This window comes from Euprymna scolopes, chromosome 43 (assembly GCF_053919585.1).
Source record: "Euprymna scolopes isolate OS-2025 chromosome 43, ASM5391958v1, whole genome shotgun sequence".
Lineage (NCBI taxonomy): Eukaryota > Metazoa > Mollusca > Cephalopoda > Sepiida > Sepiolidae > Euprymna > Euprymna scolopes.
This window is the reverse complement of record NC_136524.1, coordinates 24,723,541-24,746,968: the sequence shown is the minus strand read 5'-3', so window position 1 is coordinate 24,746,968 and position 23,428 is coordinate 24,723,541. Positions and strand designations below refer to the sequence as shown.

Below are 23,428 nucleotides of genomic sequence, written 5' to 3'. Positions count from 1 at the left end.
TGCAGATGAATTTGCCATAACGTAACAGCTGCTTACCATGGATTGCTCATTGGCGGCGATCATTGGTCTTCACTGAAAATTGGATGGCAAAAAGCTTCCTCAAGGTCACCATCCTCTTTGCACTCATCCAGTGGAGGTTTAGCTAGTACTTTCTCTCCTAGGTCTTTCCATCCTCCTTGATTCTCCTCGCTTATTTGGTGTGGCATCAGTTTTTGGTGACACACATATGAAGAAAAAAGAAAAATTAAGTGGGTGGGGGGAAGCCAGGGATGCAGGGGGTTAACTTACAAAAATACAGTTTCAGTTTTTATGATTCCATATGATGCTCCTTTGTGATTTGCATCTGTAATATTTTCTATATGTCCAGTTTGTGCTTGTAGTTCATGTGTATTGGTTTCCACATTCAAGGGGTTTCTTAATATTTCATCAGTTTTCATTATTGTTATCCGTTGTATCTTCTCAGCCATCCCTCTGATTCCAATCTCTCCCATTCTGTTTTCTTTCGTTCCTAGTGCTCCTGCTATTAGCTGTGTTATCCTGACTTTTTTCATCTTCCATATTCCTTTGAGCTCTCTAGCCAGTTCAGCGTATTTGCTCTGCTTTTTCATCTCCGTGCTCTTCACTCTTTGGTCTGATAGGACAGCAAAATCTACAATCTGACAGGTCTTTTCCATCTTATTAACCAGTATGACATCAGGTCGTCTTGCTTGGGTGGATTTATCTGTATGTATATCCATATCCTATAGGATTTTGTGATTTTCATTTTCAAGTACTGTTGCCGGTTTGTGCATTTACCATTTGTCTGGATGTTCAAGATTCAATTGTCTGCATAATTGCCACTGTACGGTCTCCCCCACTTGATCGTTTCTATTTTTATATTTTTGGGGGCTAGTTTGCTGCATTTGCTTATTATGTGGTTTAGTGTTTTGTCTCTTTGTCCATAGAATATGCATTTGCTGTTTTCTTGTGTCTTGTCGATCCTTGTTTTTATGTGGTTGGTTCTAATTGGGTTATCTTGTGTGGTTATTATTAGGGATTCAGTTTCTCTGTATAGGTTTCCTTTTTGTAGCCATGTCCAAGTGCTTCCATTAATCTCATCTCTTGTCATCCTTATGAATCATCCATGTAGTTGTTTCTCTTCTCATTTTTATTTTCTCGTCTTATCCCTTGTTTCTTTCTGTTTCTTTTTTGTTTTTCAATGTATTTTAGTAATTATTCTTTCAGTATTCATTTAGTAATTATTCTTTCAGTATTCTTTTAGTAATTATTCTTTCAGTATTCTTTTAGTAATTATTCTTTCAGTATTCTTTTAGTAATTATTCTTTCAGTATTCTTTTAGTAATTATTCTTTCAGTATTCTTTTAGTAATTATTCTTTCAGTATTCTTTTAGTAATTATTCTTTCAGTATTCTTTTAGTAATTATTCTTTCAGTATTCTTTTAGTAATTATTTTTTCAGTATTCTTTTAGTAATTATTCTTTCAGTATTCTTTTAGTAATTATTCTTTCAGTATTCTTTTAGTAATTATTCTTTCAGTATTCTTTTAGTAATTATTCTTTCAGTATTCTTTTAGTAATTATTCTTTCAGTATTCTTTTAGTAATTATTTTTTCAGTATCCTTTTAGTAATTATTCTTTCAGTATTCTTTTAGTAATTATTCTTTCAGTATTCTTTTAGTAATTATTCTTTCAGTATTCTTTTAGTAATTATTCTTTCAGTATTCTTTTAGTAATTATTTTTTCAGTATTCTTTTAGTAATTATTCTTTCAGTATTCTTTTAGTAATTATTCTTTCAGTATTCTTTTAGTAATTATTCTTTCAGTATTCTTTTAGTAATTATTTTTTCAGTATTCTGCTTTATGTATTTTTCTCATTTTTTTCTTGTGTCATTTATGCAGTCTTCTATACTCACCAGCCCTCTTCCTCCGTCTTTCCTTTTCACATAGAGTCACTCAGTATCATCCTTTGGATGTAGTACATTGTGCATAGTCATGAGTTTCCTGGTCTTCTGGTCGAGATACCTCAATTCTTCTTTGTTGTTGTTGTTGTTGTTGTTGTTGTTGTTATGATTATGATTATTATTATTATTATTATTATTATTATTTGCATCTTGTTTTTCTTTTACAGTAAAGCAAAGCAATCTAATAAACAGCCAAATCTTTATAATTGCAAGAAAAAATATGAACATTTCTTCTGAGAGAGAAGGTATAGACCTCCTCCCAATGTTAAGAACAGAATAGTTAACAGAGACCCGTCACAATGTTAAGAATGGTTTTCTAAATAGTAACATTTTTATGCAGAAACTCATTCTTGACATGGGATGGGCTTCCTAAACTGTTTTCTTATTTTGCATACCAATCGTCTTTTTTTTTTTTTTTTACATGGTAGTCACCACTTATCAAGGCCCGGAAGCCACTCAGGGATACGGATTATTGCGTGTACAGTAATCAATGAGATAGTATCGTAGTAATCGTTAGAATTGGAGATTTGATAGAGTGTCTTATTTAAGGGGGTGGTTTGTCAGGAATTTGTTTATGTTGGACTTGAAAACATCCAAGTTGTAATCAGGTGGGAAGCAGGCAAATGGAAGAGAGTTCCACAGGCGTGCACTTCTAAGAAAGAAGCTTTGTTCATGGAATCTACGTTTTATTTTAGGCACAGATAAAGAGTGGGGATATAATTGACAGTGGTTTCAGCTAGACGGGTGTTTTTCGTGAAAGATTGACGAGGGGGGACCAAAGATTGGAGCTCAGACGAGCACTTGCCATGGAAGTAACGATAAAACAAAGACAGACTCGCAACGTTTCTTCTGTGGGAGAGAGGTTGCAGGGAAGAGAAAAGAGCATCCTCCACTAAGCCACAAAGTCTATTTTGTACTCTGTCAAGGCAGGATAGGCTGTTTTTAGCAGCTCCTGCCCATATGTGGCACTGTGGCAGCAGTACTCCATTCTTGGACGTATTTCACTTTTATCTATATATATAAAAATGTAATTCTTGGTTCGTTCAAAGTCGATAGAACCATATTTCTACATTAGCAATTTAATCGAAATTTTCAGAAAATTTATCTGTAAAGTCAAGCAATGTTTGCATGTTATTAAAATAAATTAACATCGTTAAGATCACAAATTATAAAAATATATTAAATAAAATAAAAATATTTTTCGTAACTGCGAGACTGTCCGGCAATTCATTTCCAGTAGAAATTAGCCTTTCACGTGCACCACACGTTGATGACTTTCGAATTACAACATTTAACTATCTAATTAATAGATGGGTAAAAAAAAAAAAAAAGAAAAGAAAAAATCCCTATTTTTTAAATTATATATATATATTTTTTGTACTTTAACCTTACAATTGAATAAAAAAAAAACATAACCTTACAATTGAATAAAAAAAGCATATCATAAAACTTTGATTAAACTTGGAAATACAATTTAAAAAATAGCGCGGATCGGTAAGTGCACTAGCACCATTTGTTTATCTTATTTTTTTATTTTTAAAAGCTTTCCGGGAGAAGCCTACCTAAAATAAATTTGTCTAATTCTTAATTTCTTATGTTATTGGGGGGAAAAAAAAGAAGAATTACTCCACCCTCGAAAATTCCTTTAAAATTATCACTCATATAGGTTTTCAGGGTCGCTGAAAACGAAAATAACGTTTATAATTAAGGCAAACGAGTAGTTTCCAACATATGAAGAACTGTTAGTTTTAAAAAGTGAAGGATCGCTTTTCCATAATAATTTAACGTAAAATTATCACCCACTTTATGGCCACGATTTTTGGGGGGGTGGGGACTTTCTTTCTACCCTTGGAAAATCCTTTAAAATTACCTGTTTAAATTGCAAAATGCGAAAGAAATCAAACAAAAAAATTTTAGCCAAGAAACACACAGAAAAATTTATAAAAATAGCATCCATTTTTTTCGATCGAATTCATTTGCTGTTTTTATTGAAAACTATTTTCTCCCGGATTTTTGATAAAATTTTCCATTAAAGGGCTGTGCGTCTGCGTCTCACGTTCGTATATAACATAACATTTTTTTGTGGATTTCGGTGTGCTAAAAACGAATCTGCAAACCGTTTCCGTCGCAGAAAAATAGTTTTTATATGAAGAAATTACTTTTTCGAAAAGTAGGCGATCATTTTTCGATGTAAATTTAACTTAAAATAAGCACTCACTTTCTAGCCACCTGAGAGAGGGGGGATTTTTTTCCATGTTTATTGGCTAAACAGCTTTCGTTTATGCTCGCGCGTAGCATAAACGAAGGCTACGGCTGTGAAATGGAAAATAGTCCCAGAGTTCAGGGAAAAACTTTTTAGCCAAGAAACACACAGAAAAATGCCCCTCTCTCATGTGGTCAGAAGGTGGGTGATCATTCTAAGTTAAATTTACATTGAAAAGTGATCACCCACTTTTCGAAAAAGTAATTTCTTCATATCATGAAAACTTTCTTTTTGCGACGGAAACAGTTTGCAGATTCGTTTTTAGTACACCGAAATCTACAATAAAATATTTCGTTATATACATGAGACGGGCCTTAAAGTAAAATAATACCGGATTTTTGGGCAGATTTGCCGTTTAGTTGTACAAATATCCTCAAACCAGGTAATCACTAAAAGGGACTCTTAAAAGTCGTCACCTGTATCGAGCAAAAGTTTAAAACCACTGATTATATGTCAGCCTACGTCACAGTAACATATATTGAGTGTGTTCCTAACAGTATTTTGTATAGTTTTTTTTAGTTTAAACTCATTTTCCCAAAATTTCTCCAAACGTAACGTGTTCGATACAGTCTGCCGCCATTTGTATTTTTCAAATATACCGATAAACACTGCATGTTTTTGAACCGATTAAACATTATACATTACATAAAAACACTACAATCTTATCCAGTTAGGTAGAACATTTACTTTTCTTGCCTTTGATAACATTTATTTGTTATATATTTATTTTTTGACAACTTCTTTTATTTTATGTAACGTTTAGTCGGCTCGAAAAACAGTGTTTATCGGTGTATTTGAAAGATACAAATGGTGGCGGACACTGTTGATTACGTTAAGCTTGAGAAAGTGAGTTAAAACTCAAAAACTATACAAAATACTGTCACAAACCCACCGATTATGTCAGCCTATGTCATGGTAACATATATTCGGTGGGTTTTTGACACTGTATTGTATAGTTTTTAGTTTTCAACTTACTTTCCCAAACTTAAAGTATTCAACAGAGTCTGCAACCATTTCTGTTTTTCAAGCCGATTAAACATTTTACATTACATAAAAACACTAAACAATTATTCAGTTAGGTAGAAACATAACTTACCTTACCTTTGCTTTCATTTATTTGTTTTTGGACAACTTTTTCGAATCTGTGTACAGTAACCCCCCCCCATCACTCAAATATCAATTACTAACTCACATTTTTGTATACAGTAGCGTTTCAACATTTTTGCTACGTTCAGCTTTATCCACTGATTGTTGGTCGAGCCCAAGCCATGATTGACGGTAATCCCGAGGATCAGGATCCAATTCTGCAAGAGTACCATTTTTTTTCATTTTCGATTTTTTTTTTTTTTTTTTTTTTTTTACTTTTTGGAGTGGATTGCTGTACTAAGAATATAAGAAACATGCATTTTCTCTTTTTATTAGAATTTTCCATTATCCAAATTGAGCCACATCAGCGCGTGGCAGGGTACAGCTAGTATATATATATATATATATATATATATATATATATATATATATATATATATATATATATATATATATATATATATTATATATTTTAATATTTTTAAATAACATTAATGACGAATAATAAGGTTTATTTTAAAAGAAAAACAAATCTTGTCTCACAAGTTTCAATCAATTACAATAAAAACATTTTGGAAAAAATCTAGAAAGATTTACTTTTGTAATATACATTCTTTCGCAAGTATATATTTTACGTTTTGTAAAGTATATGTGGACATTGCATGAAAGGTTTACAGTCATTTCTGAACATTTTCAAAAATCTCGTCATATCTCTAATTAAACGACAAGAAATTTTAAAAGAATCGGAATCGGTACTTGTTTCGGAATGAGGAATTATTACTACATTGTTGTCCTGATGACCATCTTACATTCATGAACTCTTATCCTCGAGTGACCTTATGGCCTTGATAAATTGTGATTCCCTTAAAAAAAATCATTGAAAATACGAACCTAAGAATTTGTTATAAGGCTTGATATCAAATATTCTTATTTCTTTGGCTGAATTTTCTTGGACCTGCAGGAGATGAACAACGTGTTGTCCAAGGAAACCGCATCCACCGGTGACGACAACAATCTCATCTTTACAGGCAGACATATTTTTTTCTGGCATCTGTGTCAGATATGAGTTGAAATAAAACTGGTTTTTAGAAGCGGCAAGCAAAGACCTGAAACAAATAAAAAAGGAAAAATGTTCAGAAAGAAAAAACGAATAAAATTATTTATTTACTAAACATTTTAGCCCGTTCACAACATGAAAAAGTTATGGCCGTTGACTTAGAATGACTGCTTTATATCAAATTGATAGTTGAATGTGGTTAAATTTTGATCATTTTCGCATTAAATACTAATCCTTATTAATTCCTGTGTTCGAATGAATACCATAATGCTTAGTTCGCTACAGTTTATCATACAAAATTTCATCCAGATCAGCGCAGTAGTTTCCGAGAAAACTTCTAAAGTAACGTGATATTGTGATGATTAATCCCTATTATTCACTAACTGCATCGAACGGATGCAATAATATTTAGTTCGCTGCACCTTATAGTAAAGGTCCATACAAAATTTCGGTCAGATCGGTTCTTTAGTTTCTGCAAAAAAAATGGAACGAACAGACAGACAGATAGACAGACAGACAAACATGCCGAGAAATATCATATATCAGTCAGTAAAGTATAAAGGATAAGGACGCATTTCTTTGAAACTCCGCGGATTAAGTAACTTTCAATATATCTTATTTGAGTATCCTGTCGAACAATACATTCATGTAAAATATATTTTCAGTCTTTAATTTTTTTCTCTCTCTCTCTCTTCCTCACGCACACACACACACACACACGCGCACACACACACACACACACACACACACACACACACACACACACACACACACACACACACACACACACACACACACACATTCAGCTTTATATTATAGATATTGATTCTCATTGGCTATACCTCCTTCTCCTCATCCTTCTTCTTCTCCTTCTTCCTTCCTTTTACATTCCCCTTTTCCCCCGTGTATGCTCATTACTTTCACTACACCGATAAAGACTGAAGGATCGGTCGAAAATTATGTACTTATGAAAAAAGTTTTTTAATTTTTTTTCATAATAATATTATTTTGTATTCCTGCACGTCACCAATTGAAAACGAATAAAGAAAAGTTATAAGCTTTTATACTTTTCGTATTCTTTTTTTTTTTTTTTATACATTTCCATTCATATATATATATATATATATATATATATATATATATATATATATATATATATATATATATATATATATATATATATATATATATAGTTGAACGTCTGTGTGTGTCTGGTCACGAATAGGCTCCTATATGGTTGACTATTATAGAAAACTGAGCACATATAATGATAGAAGATGTATCGAGACACAGGAATGGGTATGTTTGATCTGGCATAATGATGATTCATAAAAATTGTGGGGTCTGCGTATGCGCCTGGTCCACAAAGTATGGAAATAAAAAATTTAAAAATTAAAAAAAAAAAACGTTTACATGTGTTTTTGATATAGATGTACATAATAATACTTTGATAAGTATGTTTTAACTTAAATATGGATGGTATAATAAAATTGTGGGGTCTGTGTTCGCGCCTGGCCTCCATAGAATGGAAATAGGCACAAACTTTAATAAAGACTTTTCATATCTATCTGCGTAAGTATACTTTGATAATTATGTTTCAGTTTGAAGAAATATGATACAATAAAATTATGGGATGTTCGTTCGCGCCTGATCTCCATAGAACGGAAATATGTCACAAAGTTTAACAAGGTATTTTAATATAGATCCACAGAATATTGTGATAAGTGTTTCAGTGTGAACAGGTATGGTATAATAAATTATGGGATTTATCTATTTTATTTTTACTTTCATCATATTTTGCTTTGGTTTTGCTACCCCCAAATTCGAAGCTATCTCTTTACAACCCTTCCTTTTCGTAACCTATCCTACTTTCATAAATCAGAGTCCATTTTCTGTAGGCTGTTTTTGAACCCATTCAACGACGGGTACTTTTGCTAGTATATATATATATATATATATATATATATATATATATATATATATATATATATATATATATATATATATATATTGATCGATTAGCAAAGACCGTATCCACTTGCCTACCATTAACCGCGTGAAACAATGTTGAATTTAAACATTTTATATTTAAATGTTCTTTACGTCAGTCAGTCATTGATCTAATCGTTATACTATGATCTATGCATAAGAGCTAAATTGACCGACTTAATTCAACTTACAGTGCTCAACGATAAGAAACGAGTTTCTTAAAGGGGCTGACATAATTATTTACTATAATAATTAAATACCTGCAGACACTAGTGTTTCATCCTTTCAGAAATCTTCAGTGCAGGGTGTTGAAAATAAAGTCGGTCAATTTAGCTCTTATGTACGGATCATCATATAATGATTAGATCACTCTGACAGACGTTAAAAAACATTTAAAAATAAATGGTTAAATTTCAACGGTGGCCGAATGGATTAGGTCCTTGCTAATGAAGTCAGAGATGGCTTCTGTTGCATGGTTCAAATCTATCGACCGGTGTTAATCGTGTCACCCTTCACTGATGATTCCCGAAAGGATGAAACACTAGCGTCTGTAGATATTCAATAATTATTATAGTAAATAATTATATACATATATATATATATATAAACGTATATAAGAATTTACACATAATTAATATTTAATTATAAACCCCTCTCTTATTGAAGACACTCCTACTACTTTAAACTCCAACGTCCTCTCCCTACCACTCCCCCTTCTTTTCTAACTCCCCTTTATCTACGATTTTTCCATTCTTATTTGACTTTATAACTTAGTCCATCTATGAATTCTGACGATGCTAGTTGGATTTTTTCCTCTCTTTGAGGATTTTCCTCTAGCTGAAACAATTTGTAAACTCATTCTGGACTCACAGTAATAAATTTCCTATATATATATATATATATATATATATATATATATATATATATATATATATATATATATATATATATATATATAACCATAATTACAGGATCACGTGGGCTTATGTAGCAGATGAATGGAACGAGAATTCGGGTAAGGAGCGGAGTATAGGAGAAGGGGAGAGGATACATTAAGCACAAAGTCTCATAATTTAAACCAGTGTTTCCCAAACTCTAGAAGACCATGGAGCCCTTGAACAGGGCAAAGATTTTTCACGGAGCACTAACAAGATAATTTCTAAAATAAATATGGAAAACATTAATTTCAAATTTTAACACTAACTAATTATTTGGGGGGGGGGGTTCTTGATTTTTTTTTTTTTGTTATTAATTAATCAAAAATTGTTTCATTTTATTGTTAATTTACTTTATTTTAATTTTCATGAATCATTCTTTTTTTTTTTTTTCACATAGGCATCACCACTTATCAAGGCCCAGGGGTCACTCGAGGATAAGTGTTAAAGAGTATACAGTAATCAATTGGACAATAAAGTAATTGTCAGTAATGGAAATTCAGTAAATTTGTTAACTTAAGGGGAACGGCTTATCAAGAACTTGTTTACATTGGACTTGAAGATGAAACTTTTTACATCTGAATTTATGTATATCTCTTTCCAGTAAAAAAGATCAAGAATTAAATGTCTGCAGCCATTAAATTTTTCCATATTAAGAAAGGGCTTATGGAGTCCCTCACTCTCACTCATGGAGCTCCAGGGCTCCGTGGAGACCACTTTGGGAAACGCTGATCTAAGCGTTGTGCGCTCAATCCCTTTACGTGGCAGTACATTTTCATTATCTCATCAATAACCAAATCCAAAACATTAAATTCCATTAAACAACATCCGAGAAGAAACTGATGATGTAAATAGAGTATTTTTCACTTTTTTGTTTCATTTTCCTTCAGTCAAAGTTCTCAGAAATCAAGGGGCTCCCTACCTGGGAGCTAACACTTGATCTGTATGTGAGATGAATAGATATTCGAATGTCCCATTAAAGCTCTTTAACTGGGCGATAAAGTAAAGATGTTGAGAACATAATTTTCCTCTTCCACATTCACTGTTAAGATTTTCTTCTTTTTAATTTTCTTTTTATTTGTTTATTTATTTATTTATTTTTTATTACATTTTCACCCCAAACAAGGCACATTGCCATTTTGATGTAGGAGGCTACTATCAGGGACCTAAGTTATAGAGGTACTATGTAGGTAGTTAGGCAGCAAGATGTCTGTTCACGTTACACTTGAACTTCTGCATGTCAGTACAGTTGGGGAAGCAGGGACCCAGAAGGGAGTTCCAAAGTCTTGCAGATCTGGGGAAGAAACTACTGGAGTAGAAAGCTCTCTTACATCTGGGGATCTTTTCTGTGTAGGGGTGGGATTTAGCTGCTTGTTGGGTTTGTCGGGGGTGTTTACGTCGAAGTATATGTGAACATTGCATGGAGGGTATACAGTCAAGTGCTTGCAGTTCGTCAGAGCATTCACCATTAAAATACTTGTAGAACAGGGAGAAGGATGCAACATTTCGTCGATGGGACAGAGGCTGAAGCTTAGATGCCAGTTCAGGGCCTATCAGGTTGGCGACTCTCTTTTGAACCTTGTTTAGGAGCGAGAGACTAATAGTAGATGCACCAGCCCAAATATGACAACAATACTCCATACAGGGGCGAATGGTGGCCTTATAGAGGTACAGAATACTTTCAGGCGTAAGTAGCTTTCTAGCATGGTAGAGAGAGCCTACCTTCTTCACAGCGGTCCTGGCAATGCTCTCAATGTAACTGTTCCAACTCATGTTTCCTGTGAACGTTAGACCAAGGAGTTTAAAAGAAGCACTCTTAGGTAATGAGTCTTTGGCTATTGCTATTGGTGGTAGAGAAGGTTTCTTGTAATTATTGAAGGAAACAAGCTTAGTCTTGGCAGCATTGAATGTGACCATCCATTTTCGTCCCCATTCCACTACAGATTTGAGGCCATCTGCTAGTGTTTCTGCCATTTCCTTAGATATGTGTTCATTTGTTTTCCTGTCGTGCCTGTTATAGAGCATGGTGTCATCAGCATATATACCCATCTCAGAGACAATTTTGTCAAGGAGGTCATTTATGAATATTAAATAATGAATATGAATATTGAATAATAAAGGTCCAAGGGTAGATCCCTGAGGTACTCCCGCATTTATACCATATTGTTTAGATGTATGACCGCCGAGGACAACCTGGATTCTTCTCTTACTTAAAAAGGATTTAATTATGTTAAGTATTCGTTCAGTGATACCGTATGATCTGATTTTCCTGAGAAGACCTTCATGCCATACCCTGTCAAAAGCCTTAGATATATCTAGAGCTACCGCTCTACCCTCCCCTGCTTTGTCCAGTTTTTGTAATCGAGCATTCATATATTATTTTCACAAAAACAAGACAACACAAGTTGGATTAATAGCAACAAGTATATATATATATATATATATATATATATATATATATATATTGTGTTTTGTGTACAGAAAGTTGTTAGATGAGATAAGTCATTGGTACCGTCGGTTTCAATCGCGATAATTAGGACCGTTTTAGATATCCATATCAAGCTCTCTTCAGCCAATACTCATCTCAGAGATGCTCTCTTCAGCCAATACTTATCTCTGAGATGAGTATTGGTTGAAGAGAGCTTGATATGAATATCTAAAACGGTCCTAATTATCGGGATTGAAACCGACGGTACCAATGACTTGTCTTATCTAACAACTTTCTGTACACAAAATACAAAATATAAATACGCTCTTACTTTTCGAATATCTTCAGATTTTCCTTTTAATTGAGCACTGTGCTGGATTTCTTTTTCAAAAAAAAACAAAAAAAAACTAATCATATATATGCTGTTTAACTAATCTGCTGCTCATAGAGGAATGGGTCAGCAAGAATATGGACAAGAGCGATACAGCAAACGATGCTTTGTCAATATATTTGGTTTAAATAAATGCAATATTACACATTTATTCACATCGAAATCAGTGACAGTTAGAGAAATTACGAAAAATGATTAAATACATCTGCTAGAACTATTTTTTTATTTTTTATTTTTTATTTTTTTTGCATAAAGTAAAAAGAAAACATGTATGTATGGGTGTAGCGATATGCCAGAGACATTAAAAATAATAAATAACATTTCAGTTACACGCACTTTTGCCGGATCCACCCACACGAATTCCGCGGAAATAAAAAGTAACACTTTGTCTTTTCGTGCGGACGTAAGACAGAGCATACCATGTGACAGCGTATCCACTTTCCGTCGAATCAACGCTTGAAGAAAAGCACATCAAATCTTTTTCCTCACAGCCTCAATGGAATCAGCCAAAAGCCTATAATAAGACATGGCGCGAGGATCAACTACCTCTTTGCCTCGTCTCTCCCTGCTGGCTGGCAACACCGCCCTGGCGCTTTGTCCCAGGTTAACCAACATGACTTTACACGTCATGCCACTCAATTCCCTTTTCTCTTTTTCGGCTAGTCATCGTGCCGTGAACACAGGCGATGCGTCATGAAAGACAGAAATGCATGACCGCTAATATTAACGTTCCAATCTCACTGGATTAATTAAAAAAATTAACCTTTTGTCATCTCGGACATATTCATGGAGCAAAACTATTCACTAAAGAAACTAACTAATGTAACAATTTTTTAATTCCTTTTGAAAAAAAAAAAGATTCCTCACTTGGAGGAGGATTTAATTTTTCCTCTGTTGGTACAGTTTTTACTCAAGTTCTATCTGACCCTATTTAATAAGAAATATATATAAAGTCATCATGATTATACATGATGGTAAAAATCCAAAAACTTTATTTCCAAGAACTTATATCCAAGAACTTATTTCCATTAACTTATTTCCATTAACTTATTTTCATTAACTTATTTTCATTAACTTATTTCCATTAACTTATTTCCAATAACTTATTTCCCAGAACTTATATCCAAGAACTTATTTCCATTAACTTATTTCCATTAACCTATTTTCATTAACTTATTTTCATTAACTTATTTCCATTAACTTATTTTCATTAACTTATTTCCATTAACTTATTTCCATTAACTTATTTCCAATAACTTATTTCCCAGAACTTATATCCAAGAACTTATTTCCATTAACTTATTTCCATTAACTTATTTTCATTAACTTATTTCCATTAACTTATTTTCATTAACTTATTTCCATTAACTTATTTCCATTAACTTATTTCCATTAACTTATTTCCATTAACTTATTTCCAATAGCTTATTTCCCAGAACTTATATCCAAGAACTTATTTCCATTAACTTCTTTCCATTAACTTATTTCCATTAACTTATTTCCATTAACTTATTTCCATTAACTCATTTCCATTAACTTATTTTCATTAACTTATTTTCATTAACTTATTTCCATTAACTTATTTTCATTAACTTATTTTCATTAACTTATTTCCATTAACTTATTTCCATTAACTTATTTCCATTAACTTATTTTCATTAACTTATTATCAATAACTTATTTTCAAGAACTTATTTCCATTAACTTATTTCCATTAACTTATTTCCATTAACTTATTTCCATTAACTTATTTTCATTAACTTATTTCCATTAACCTATTTTCATTAACTTATTTCCATTAACTTATTTCCATTAACTTATTTCCATTAACTTATTTTCATTAACTTATTTTCAATAACTTATTTTCAAGAACTTATTTTCATTAACTTATTTCCATTAACTTATTTTCATTAACTTATTTCCATTAACTTATTTCCATTAACTTATTTTCATTAACTTATTTTCAATAACTTATTTCCAAGAACTTATTTCCAATAACTTATTTCCATTAACTTATTTTCATTAACTTATTTTCATTAACTTATTTCCATTAACTTATTTTCATTAACTTATTTTCATTAACCTATTTTCATTAACTTATTTTCATTAACTTATTTTCATTAACTTATTTCCATTAATATATTTTCATTAACTAATTTCCATTAACTTATTTTCATTAACTTATTTTCATTAACTTATTTTCATTAACTTATTTCCATTAATATATTTTCATTAACTTATTTCCATTAACTTATTTTCATTAACTTATTTTCAAGAACTTATTTCCATTAACTTATTTCCATTAACTTATTTTCATTAACTTATTTCCATTAACTTATTTTCATTAACTTATTTTCATTAACTTATTTCCAAGAACTTATTTCCATTAACTTATTTTCATTAACTTATTTTCATTAACTTATTTTCATTAACTTATTTCCATTAATATATTTTCATTAACTTATTTCCATTAACTTATTTTCATTAACTTATTTTCATTAACTTATTTCCATTAACTTATTTCCATTAACTTATTTTCAATAACTTATTTCCATTAACTTATTTTCATTAAGTTATTTCCATTAACTTATTTCCATTAACTTATTTTCATTAACTTATTTCCATTAACTTATTTTCATTAACTTATTTTCATTAACTTATTTCCAAGAACTTATTTCCATTAACTTATTTCCATTAACTTATTTTCAATAACTTATTTCCAAGAACTTATGTCCAAGAACCTATTTCAATTAACTTATTTTCATTAACGTATTTTTTTTTTTTTACATGGGTGTCACCACTTATCAAGGCCCAGAGGCCACTCAAGGATAAGGGTTAATAGGTATACATTAGTGATTGTGATTTTAGCATAGTAAACAGTGGGAATTTTGTAACTTGGATTACTTAGGGGGACGATTCAATTAGAACTTGTTCACATTGGACTTTTTCTTTTTTTTTTATAGGTATCAACACATTATCAAGGCCAAGAGGCCACTCAAGGATAAGGGTTAAAGAGTGTACAGTAGAAATTGGACAATATAGTAATCATTAGTAATGAAAATTTGGTAAATTTGATAACTTATATGGAACGGCTCATCAAGAACTTATTTACGTTAGACTTGAAGACAACCATATTGTAGTAGGCCGGAAAGCAGGAAAACGGAAGACAATTCCACAGGCGTGCAGTTCTAATAAAAAAGCTTTGTTCATGGAATCTACGTTTAGGTTTAGGCACAGATAAAGAGTGGGGGGAAATTATTGATAGTGTTTACAGCTAGACGAGTGTTTCTTGTGAAAGTTTTGCGAGGGGGGACCATAGATTGAAGCTCAGTCGAACACTTTCCATGAAAATAACGATACATCAGAGACAAACTCGCAACATCTCTTCTGTGAGATAGAGGTTGCAAGGAAGAGAAAAGGACATCTCCTAGGAGGCTACGAAGTCTATTTTGAACTCTATCAAGGCAGGACAAGTCCTTTCTAGCAGCTCCTGCCCAGATGTGGCAACAGTATTCCATCCTTGGACGTACCTGGCTCTTATATAGATAGAGAATAGCATCAGCAGTGAGATATCTACCGGATCGATAGAAAGATCCCACCATTTTTCCAGCGGCCTTGGCAACAGATTTGATGTACGTGTTCCATTTAAGATCAGGAGTAATGGTCAAGCCAAGAAGCTTGTCAAAACTTGAGGCCTCCTGAAGACGAGAGCCATTCATTTCAATTGATGCCAGATGTGGATCAGAATGTTGATGATGTAAAGAGAGAAGCTTGGTTTTAGATGCATTAAAAGTAACCAGCCACTCCTTTCCCCATTGTACTACATGCTCAAGATCAGAGGAGAGAGAATTGGAGAGAACTTGGTCGTTTACTGTCTTAGATGTGCTACCATAAATGGTAGTGTCGTCAGCATAAATGTCTACAAATGATGTAAGGATGTGATTTGGAAGATCATTAATGTAGATCAGGAAAAGAGTTGGGCCCAGGATGGACCCCTGAGGGACACCGGCATTAATACTGTGGGCTTCTGATTTTTGCCCCTCAACTACTATTCTTATGAACCTATCAGAAAGAAATGATTTAATAATTGAGAAGACATTTCCAGCTATACCATAGCTAGAGATCTTATGAAGTAAACCTTTATGCCAAACCCTATCAAAGGCCTTAGATATGTCAAGAGCAATTGCCCTGGAAAGGTTGCCTCCGTCGAGAGATTTGCTAATCCTATGAGATATAACTGTAAGCACATCTGCTGTAGATCTAGAAGAACGGAAACCATATTGAGTGTCACTAAGAAGGTTATTTTTGTTGAGATGGTTGATTACTTCTGTATTTAACTTATTTCCATTAACTTATTTGCAATAACTTATTTCCATTAACTTATTTCGATTAACTTATTTCCATTAACTTATTTTCATTAACTTATTTTCATTAACTTATTTCCATTAACTTATTTCCATTAACTTATTTCCATTAACTTATTTTCATTAACTTATTTCCATTAACTTATTTTCATTAACTTATTTTCATTAACTTATTTTCATTAACTTATTTTCATTAACTTATTTCCATTAACTTATTTCCATTAACTTATTTCCCTTAACTTATTTCCAAGAACTTATTTCCATTAACTTATTTCCAATGACTTATTTCCATTAACTTATTTCCATTAACTCATTTTCATTAACTTATTTCCATTAACTTATTTCCATTAACTTATTTCCCTTAACCTATTTCCAAGAACTTATTTCCATTAACTTATTTCCATTAACTTATTTTCAAAAACTTGTTTTCATTAACTTTTTTCCATTAACTTATTTCCAATAACTTATTTCCATTAACTTATTTCCAAGAACTTATTTCCATTAACTTATTTTCATTAACTTATTTCCATTAACTTATTTTCATTAACTTATTTCCATTAACTTATTTCCAAAAACTTGTTTTCATTAACTTATTTCCATTAACTTATTTCCAATAACTTATTTTCATTAAGTTATTTCCATTAACTTATTTCCATTAACTTATTTCCAAAAACTTGTTTTCATTAACTTATTTTCAATAACTTATTTCCAATAACTTATTTCCATTAACTTATTTCCAAGAACTTATTTCCATTAACTTATTTTCATTAACTTATTTCCATTAACTTATTTCCATTAACTTATTTCCAATAACTTATTTTCATTAAGTTATTTCCATTAACTTATTTCCATTAACTTATTTCCAAAAACTTGTTTTCATTAACTTATTTCCATTAACTTATTTCCAATAACTTATTTTCATTAAGTTATTTCCATTAACTTATTTCCATTAACTTTTTTCCAAAAACTTATTTTCATTAACTTATTTCCATTAACTTATTTTCAATAACTTATTTCCATTAACTTATTTCCATTAACTTAATTAAATAACTTATTTCCAATAACTTATTTCCTAGAACTTATTTCCAAGAACTTATTTCCATTAACTTATTTCCATTAACTTATTTTCATTAACTCATTTCCATTAACTTATTTTCAATAACTTATTTCCATTAAGTTATTTTCATTAAGTTTTTTCCAATAACTTATTTTAAATAACTTATTTCCAATAACTTATTTCCATTAACTTAATTAAATAACATATTTCCAATAACTTATTTCCTAGAACTTATTTCCAAGAACTTATTTTCATTAACTTATTTCCATTAACTTATTTTCATTAACTCATTTCCATTAACTTATTTTCAAGAACTTATTTTCATTAACTTATTTTCATTAACTTATTTCTATTAACTTATTTCCATTAACTTATTTTCAAGAACTTATTTTCATTAACTTATTTCCATTAACTTATTTCCATTAACTTATTTCCAAGAACTTATTTTCATTAACTTATTTCCATTAACTTATTTTCATTAACTCATTTCCATTAACTTATTTTCAAGAACTTATTTTCATTAACTTATTTCCATTAACTTATTTCCAAGAACTACGAACATCTCGTAAATCATTAAATGACTTACTTTTCTCTGGTGTGATGACGCAGCACACGCATATAAAATAAAAAAAAATTATTTATCTTTATTGTTAGATAAAACCTTATTAGAAACGTTAAAGTTCGATTCATCATCATCATTATTATTATTATTATTATTATTATTATTATTATTGTTATTGTTATTATTATTATTATTATTATTATTATTATTATTATTATGATGATATGTGTCAAATGGCCTATTGATGCGTCAAGTGTGGGGTACTGTGTGCTTGTCACCTTCCTCTTCCAGTCCCTACCGCTGGCTAGCCTAGGCAAAAAGGAAGCAGAGTGCGTAAGTCTTCCCTGCCAGTACATAGCCTCTCCATAGGAAAGCTCCATGTAGTGCCTCCCCGTGGCGACACATGTAAATTGAGTACCTTGCGGACTCAAGCAGAACTACAGGAGACTCGGAGGTGGTCTGCCCCCAGACATGTGGCATTCCAGGCCCATCGTTGTATGGACAAGCCCTGATGCCCATGAACAGGCCCCCAGCTATGGGTAAATAGTACCACTGCCTTGTGGTTATTCGTTGGTTCGATAAAGGCTAAGGGAGTAAACCCTAACAGAAAAGCTGGAGTGTAGCTCCACAGGCAGACAAGTGCTGTACTCAGCCTTGCTCTGGTAGCTACTGCAGTCAACCTGGTGCCGGACGTACTGGTACTTCCATTCCTCTGGGCAACACCAGCAAGACCGAGAGGAGGATTCTGACAATTGGGCAACCCAGTCTCTCCACAGATTTGCCCTGGCCAGCGCCCTGGAGAGAAAACTTCAGCTATGCATCTGTATAGGACTAAACAGGGGAGCGACAGTTACCGGTTATAAGCCTACAGCTCAATTGGCATACAGCTGGGCGCCAGGGGTCGGTCCTAATGATGGGAGAAGTTATTTAATTTCATTGGACAGCTACCGCCCGCCACAAAGCTGAGCAGCCCTCAGTCAGTAAGGTGCTATCCCGCCACTGGCCACCTACCCTACTGGGTGCGTAGGGTATAGGATGATTCCAACAAGTGGCCAGTAACCATTGCACCAAACAAAACCAAAAGAAACACAAAGAACCCAACACTCAGGCTAGGGTGCTGGAATGTTCATACTATGACGATTGGCCTATCTACCGACATACGCAACATCTCTGATATTCGAAAAACTGCCATCATCAACAACGAGCTATCGAGACTCAAAGTAGACATTGCTGCACTCCAAGAAACACGCTTAGCTGACATCGGATGCCTAAAGGAATCGGACTATACCTTCTTCTGGCAAGGAAAACAGGGAGAGGAGGTCTGGGAACACGGTGTTGGTTTCGCAGTCAGAAACTCACTGCTTCAGAACGTACAACTCTCTGATTCAGCTACTGAGCGCCTAATCTCACTACGACTGAACACCACAGATGGAACAATTAATCTATTATGTGTGTACGCCCCAACACTCGCAGTGCCTGACGACATCAAGGAGCACTTCTACACACAGCTGAATAGCACCATCAAGGCATTTCCACAAAATGAAGACCTGATTATACTTGGGGACTTTAATGCACGTGTGGGTGGCGACAACGATGCATGGCCGAGTTGCCTTGGTAACTTTGGAGTGGGCAAATGCAATGGTAACGGCCAGTGCCTTCTAGAACTCTGTGCCTACCATGACCTCTGCATTACCAACACATTCTTTGCTGCCAGACTGCATCACAGAGTGTCCTGGAGACATCCCAGATCAGGGCGTTGGCACCAGCTCAATCTAATCATTACTAGACGAAGGTACCTCAAACATTTTCTGATGTCTAGAGCCTACCACAGTGCTGATTGTGATACAGATCATTCCCTAATATGCAGTAGAGTCAAACTTCAACCCAAAGATTTCTACCACACTAAACAGGAGGGTGTTGCCCGTATTGATGTTAGCAAGACCACACACTCAGATCGCAATGCGAAATTCAACGAGATGTTAACCTCCACCTTTAAAGGAGATAACACCCGAACTGCATCTGAACAGTGGGAAACACTGAAAAATGCCATCCACTCTACAGCTCTCAAAGTCTTTGGGAGGAGGACAGGTAGCAAACGAAATGACTGGTATGATGCCAACTCTGCTACCCTCAACCCTCTGATTGAGGCAAAGCGTTTGTCCTTGCTCTCATACAAGGCCAACCCATCTCCTACATCGCTGGCTGCACTGAGGCTTTCCAAAAGGGCAGTTCAAAAGGCTGTAAGAGAAGCTGCAAACAACTACTGAATGGAGCTCTCCATCCAGCATGCAGCTGATACAGGAAATATAAAAAATATGTATAACGGGATCAGGAGAGCTACAGGACCCATAATTAACAAAACTGCTTCACTTAAGTCTAAATCGGGTGAACCCATACTAGACAAAGTTAAACAGCTAGACAGATGGGTTGAACACTACTCTGAGATTTACTCCAGGGAAAACATGGTACATCAGTCCACCCTGGATGCCATTGATCGTTTACCGCTGATGCATGAGCTCGATGAGGAGCCTTCCATAGAAGAACTATCCTGGGCAATAGACAGACTGCCATCAGGAAAAGCCTCAGGAAAGGACTATATTCCAGCAGAGGTCTTAAAAAGTGGAAAGGCTAGCCTGCTTGAGCCCCTCCATAGTCTTCTGATACAGTGTTGGAGAGAAGGCTCAGTGCCTCAGGGCATGAGAGACGCAAATATCATCACTCTCTACAAACACAAAGGGGACCGCGGTGACTGCAACAACTACCGCGGTATCTCACTGTTGAGTTTCGTTGGCAAGCTATTCGCATGTGTATAATAAATAATTGCTTTCTTTGATAATACGTGTTTTCTTTCTTTATTTTTGTTTCATAATTACACAAAAAGTGTTAAAACTAGAGTATTTTTTTAAATAAATATTTGGTTTCGGTTTTCGTATGTTGACTCCGTGATCAAGTTTATTTTTTTTAAGCAAGAGTTTAAAAACAATTTTTTAAAATATTATGGGGGTGCATAGTCTCTTTTAAAAACAATATCTCCTTCAAGAACGGTAATAAAATGTGTTTTCAATCGATATTTATTCAATAAGGGACCAGTTTTCCTACCTAGTAAAAAGGGGGGGTACGAGTTTTCCGGGTACGAGTTTTCCGGGTACGGGTTTTCCGGAGACGAGTTTTCCCGGGATGAGTTTTCCGGGCACCATTCACTCTGATCGCATATTTTTGCCTGTAGTTATTATTCCTGTTTTCCTGATTTAGTCTAGATTTAAAAAAAAAAAAAAAAGTGTCTGAGTGTCATGAGTCAAGTTTAACATATCTCAATACCGTGCATAACTCTGCAGTAATATAACGCGTAAAAAAAAGTATGTACATCGTTTTTTGTTTTGTTTTTTTAATTTTTTTTTTTTTTTTTTTTACTGTTCACTGTCCATCTTAGGCGATAAAGTTAGCCTCTTTACTCCTTCCAGCCCACGTCAAATGCTTCTTTGTAATAAAAGCCGTTTTTATGCTTGTCACTTAACGAAAGAGGGCGAAAAAAAGAAAAAGGGTGTGTGTGTGTGTGATATGTTTTTATGTTTTTTGTATCCCCCCTCCCACACACACAAACACACCACACACATTTTCTTGTTTATCAACAGAAAAATTTAACCGGCAGACGAGGCTAAAAGTAACTAGCCTATATTCCGTGAGACCTCAGGCATTCTTTCGTTTTATAAAAACAAACACAACGAAGATTCTCGTCGACGTCTCTCTTGCTTTTATTGCAAATAGTCAGACGCATCCACCTACCCCGCCTTCTCAAGAACATTTAGCCAAAAATTCCATTTACAAACGTACTTTTTAGAATTTAAAGCAAAAGGATAATTTTATGTTAAACTTAATATAGAAGAGTGAATTATCTCTACTTAATATATTTTAAAAAAATGTTTTTAATAATCCGAAAATTGTTAGATAACATGGTATTTTTCTTAGATTAGGTCCACCACACAATTTTCTTTTAAATGACGACTTTTATAAGTTTTCTACTATGCTGAATACGGAAATCGCCTTGAAATTTTGCAGAAAGAAGTAGTTATCGGGATATAAAAAGTTGTATAATGCATTGTAATCTCTGGTGGCCATCTTTTTTACGCGCGTGCTCGCTCCATAAACAAATCTACGCAACAAAGATGGCCGCCAAAGAATACAATGCATAATACAGCTTTTTATATATCGATAACTAATTATTTCTGCAAAAATTTCAAGGCGATTTTCGTATTCAGCATGGCTGAAAACCTCTATAAGTCGTCATATAAAAGAAAATCGTGAAGGTGGATCTAATCTGAAAATTTACCGATAATATATATTTTTTTTTTAATAAATATGAACAGAAAATGGATTATTTCACATTTTTTCGCAGTATCAACGGCAGTGAATGTTATTTTACTTACCGACTCTCGACTGGACAAAATCTTCAATAGGAAATTTATTTCAGCCAATCACAGACGCCCCAAAATATTCATTCCTAAAATCTCATGCGTACTATAAAAAACCAAACCCAAACTTTATTTCCCTTTTTTTTCTGGTGTTCTTCTACAGTCGATGTATATAAAAAAAAACGAACCTCACAAAATAGCTGCGGATGTAACGAGAGGCATTTATGACTACTAAACACAACAACAGCATATACACACTGTTAACTGAGCACTCTTGAAGACAAGTTAGTGCATGCACTCTCTCACTAACAAAACGGGCACCCTAATACGCACACCTACATCTTTTTATTTTGTTACTACATTTATTTATTTCATACACATGTAAATGTATACAACGTTGATCGAAACAAACACGGTTACTCAATTTCTCCTTACAGACAAAACAACTCTTTTTTTCATCAAAACGTTCTTGTTTGAACTTTCTACAAACTCACTATCTTGCGTTGTTTAAAGTTGTCAATAAAACTTTTAAAAAATTATTTCGACTTTTATCATTCTTTCCTATTCTATTCTCTTCGATTTGAAATCCATCTGAGAGTTTGGAAAATGGTTACCACTTTAGGAAGTGTTTTGTTTCATAGCAAAGGAGTCGAGTTATTACTTGTCTTATGCTCTCTTGCGACTGAGTATACAACGTGTTGGTTCCCTGTGTAACGTTACAGTGTTACATAGATTTATTTTCGTCTCCGTGTATATTATGCAAGGCCTACGCTGAACTGAACAAGATGAAAGCAATCTGGAAGTCAAATTTGCCTTCTAAGTTGAAATGAGATTTCTTTGAAACCATTGCTGAATCAGTTTTCGTGGATGTGGAAGACTTATTCTTTGCGGGGTTTTTTTTTTTTTTGTCTTTTTTGTTTGGTTCAT

The 23,428-nt window shown here is 33.3% G+C and overlaps 1 protein-coding gene across 3 annotated transcripts in view; it reads right to left on the bottom strand.

Annotated features, from left to right (window-relative positions):
- The window catches only part of LOC145268244 (3 beta-hydroxysteroid dehydrogenase/Delta 5-->4-isomerase type 4-like), a 158,750-nt gene that overhangs the window by 42,164 nt on the left and 93,158 nt on the right, over window positions 1-23,428 (bottom strand). For 2 of the 3 annotated variants that reach the window (XM_080123571.1, XM_080123570.1), the window contains exon 2: window positions 6,201-6,415. In XM_080123571.1, the coding sequence (XP_079979697.1) occupies window positions 6,201-6,360 (160 nt within the window). In that variant the 5' untranslated portion in view covers window positions 6,361-6,415. Of the gene's footprint in view, window positions 1-6,200; window positions 6,416-21,191; window positions 21,346-23,428 lie in introns of all 3 variants that reach the window. The other variant, XM_080123569.1, reaches the window with a different exon arrangement.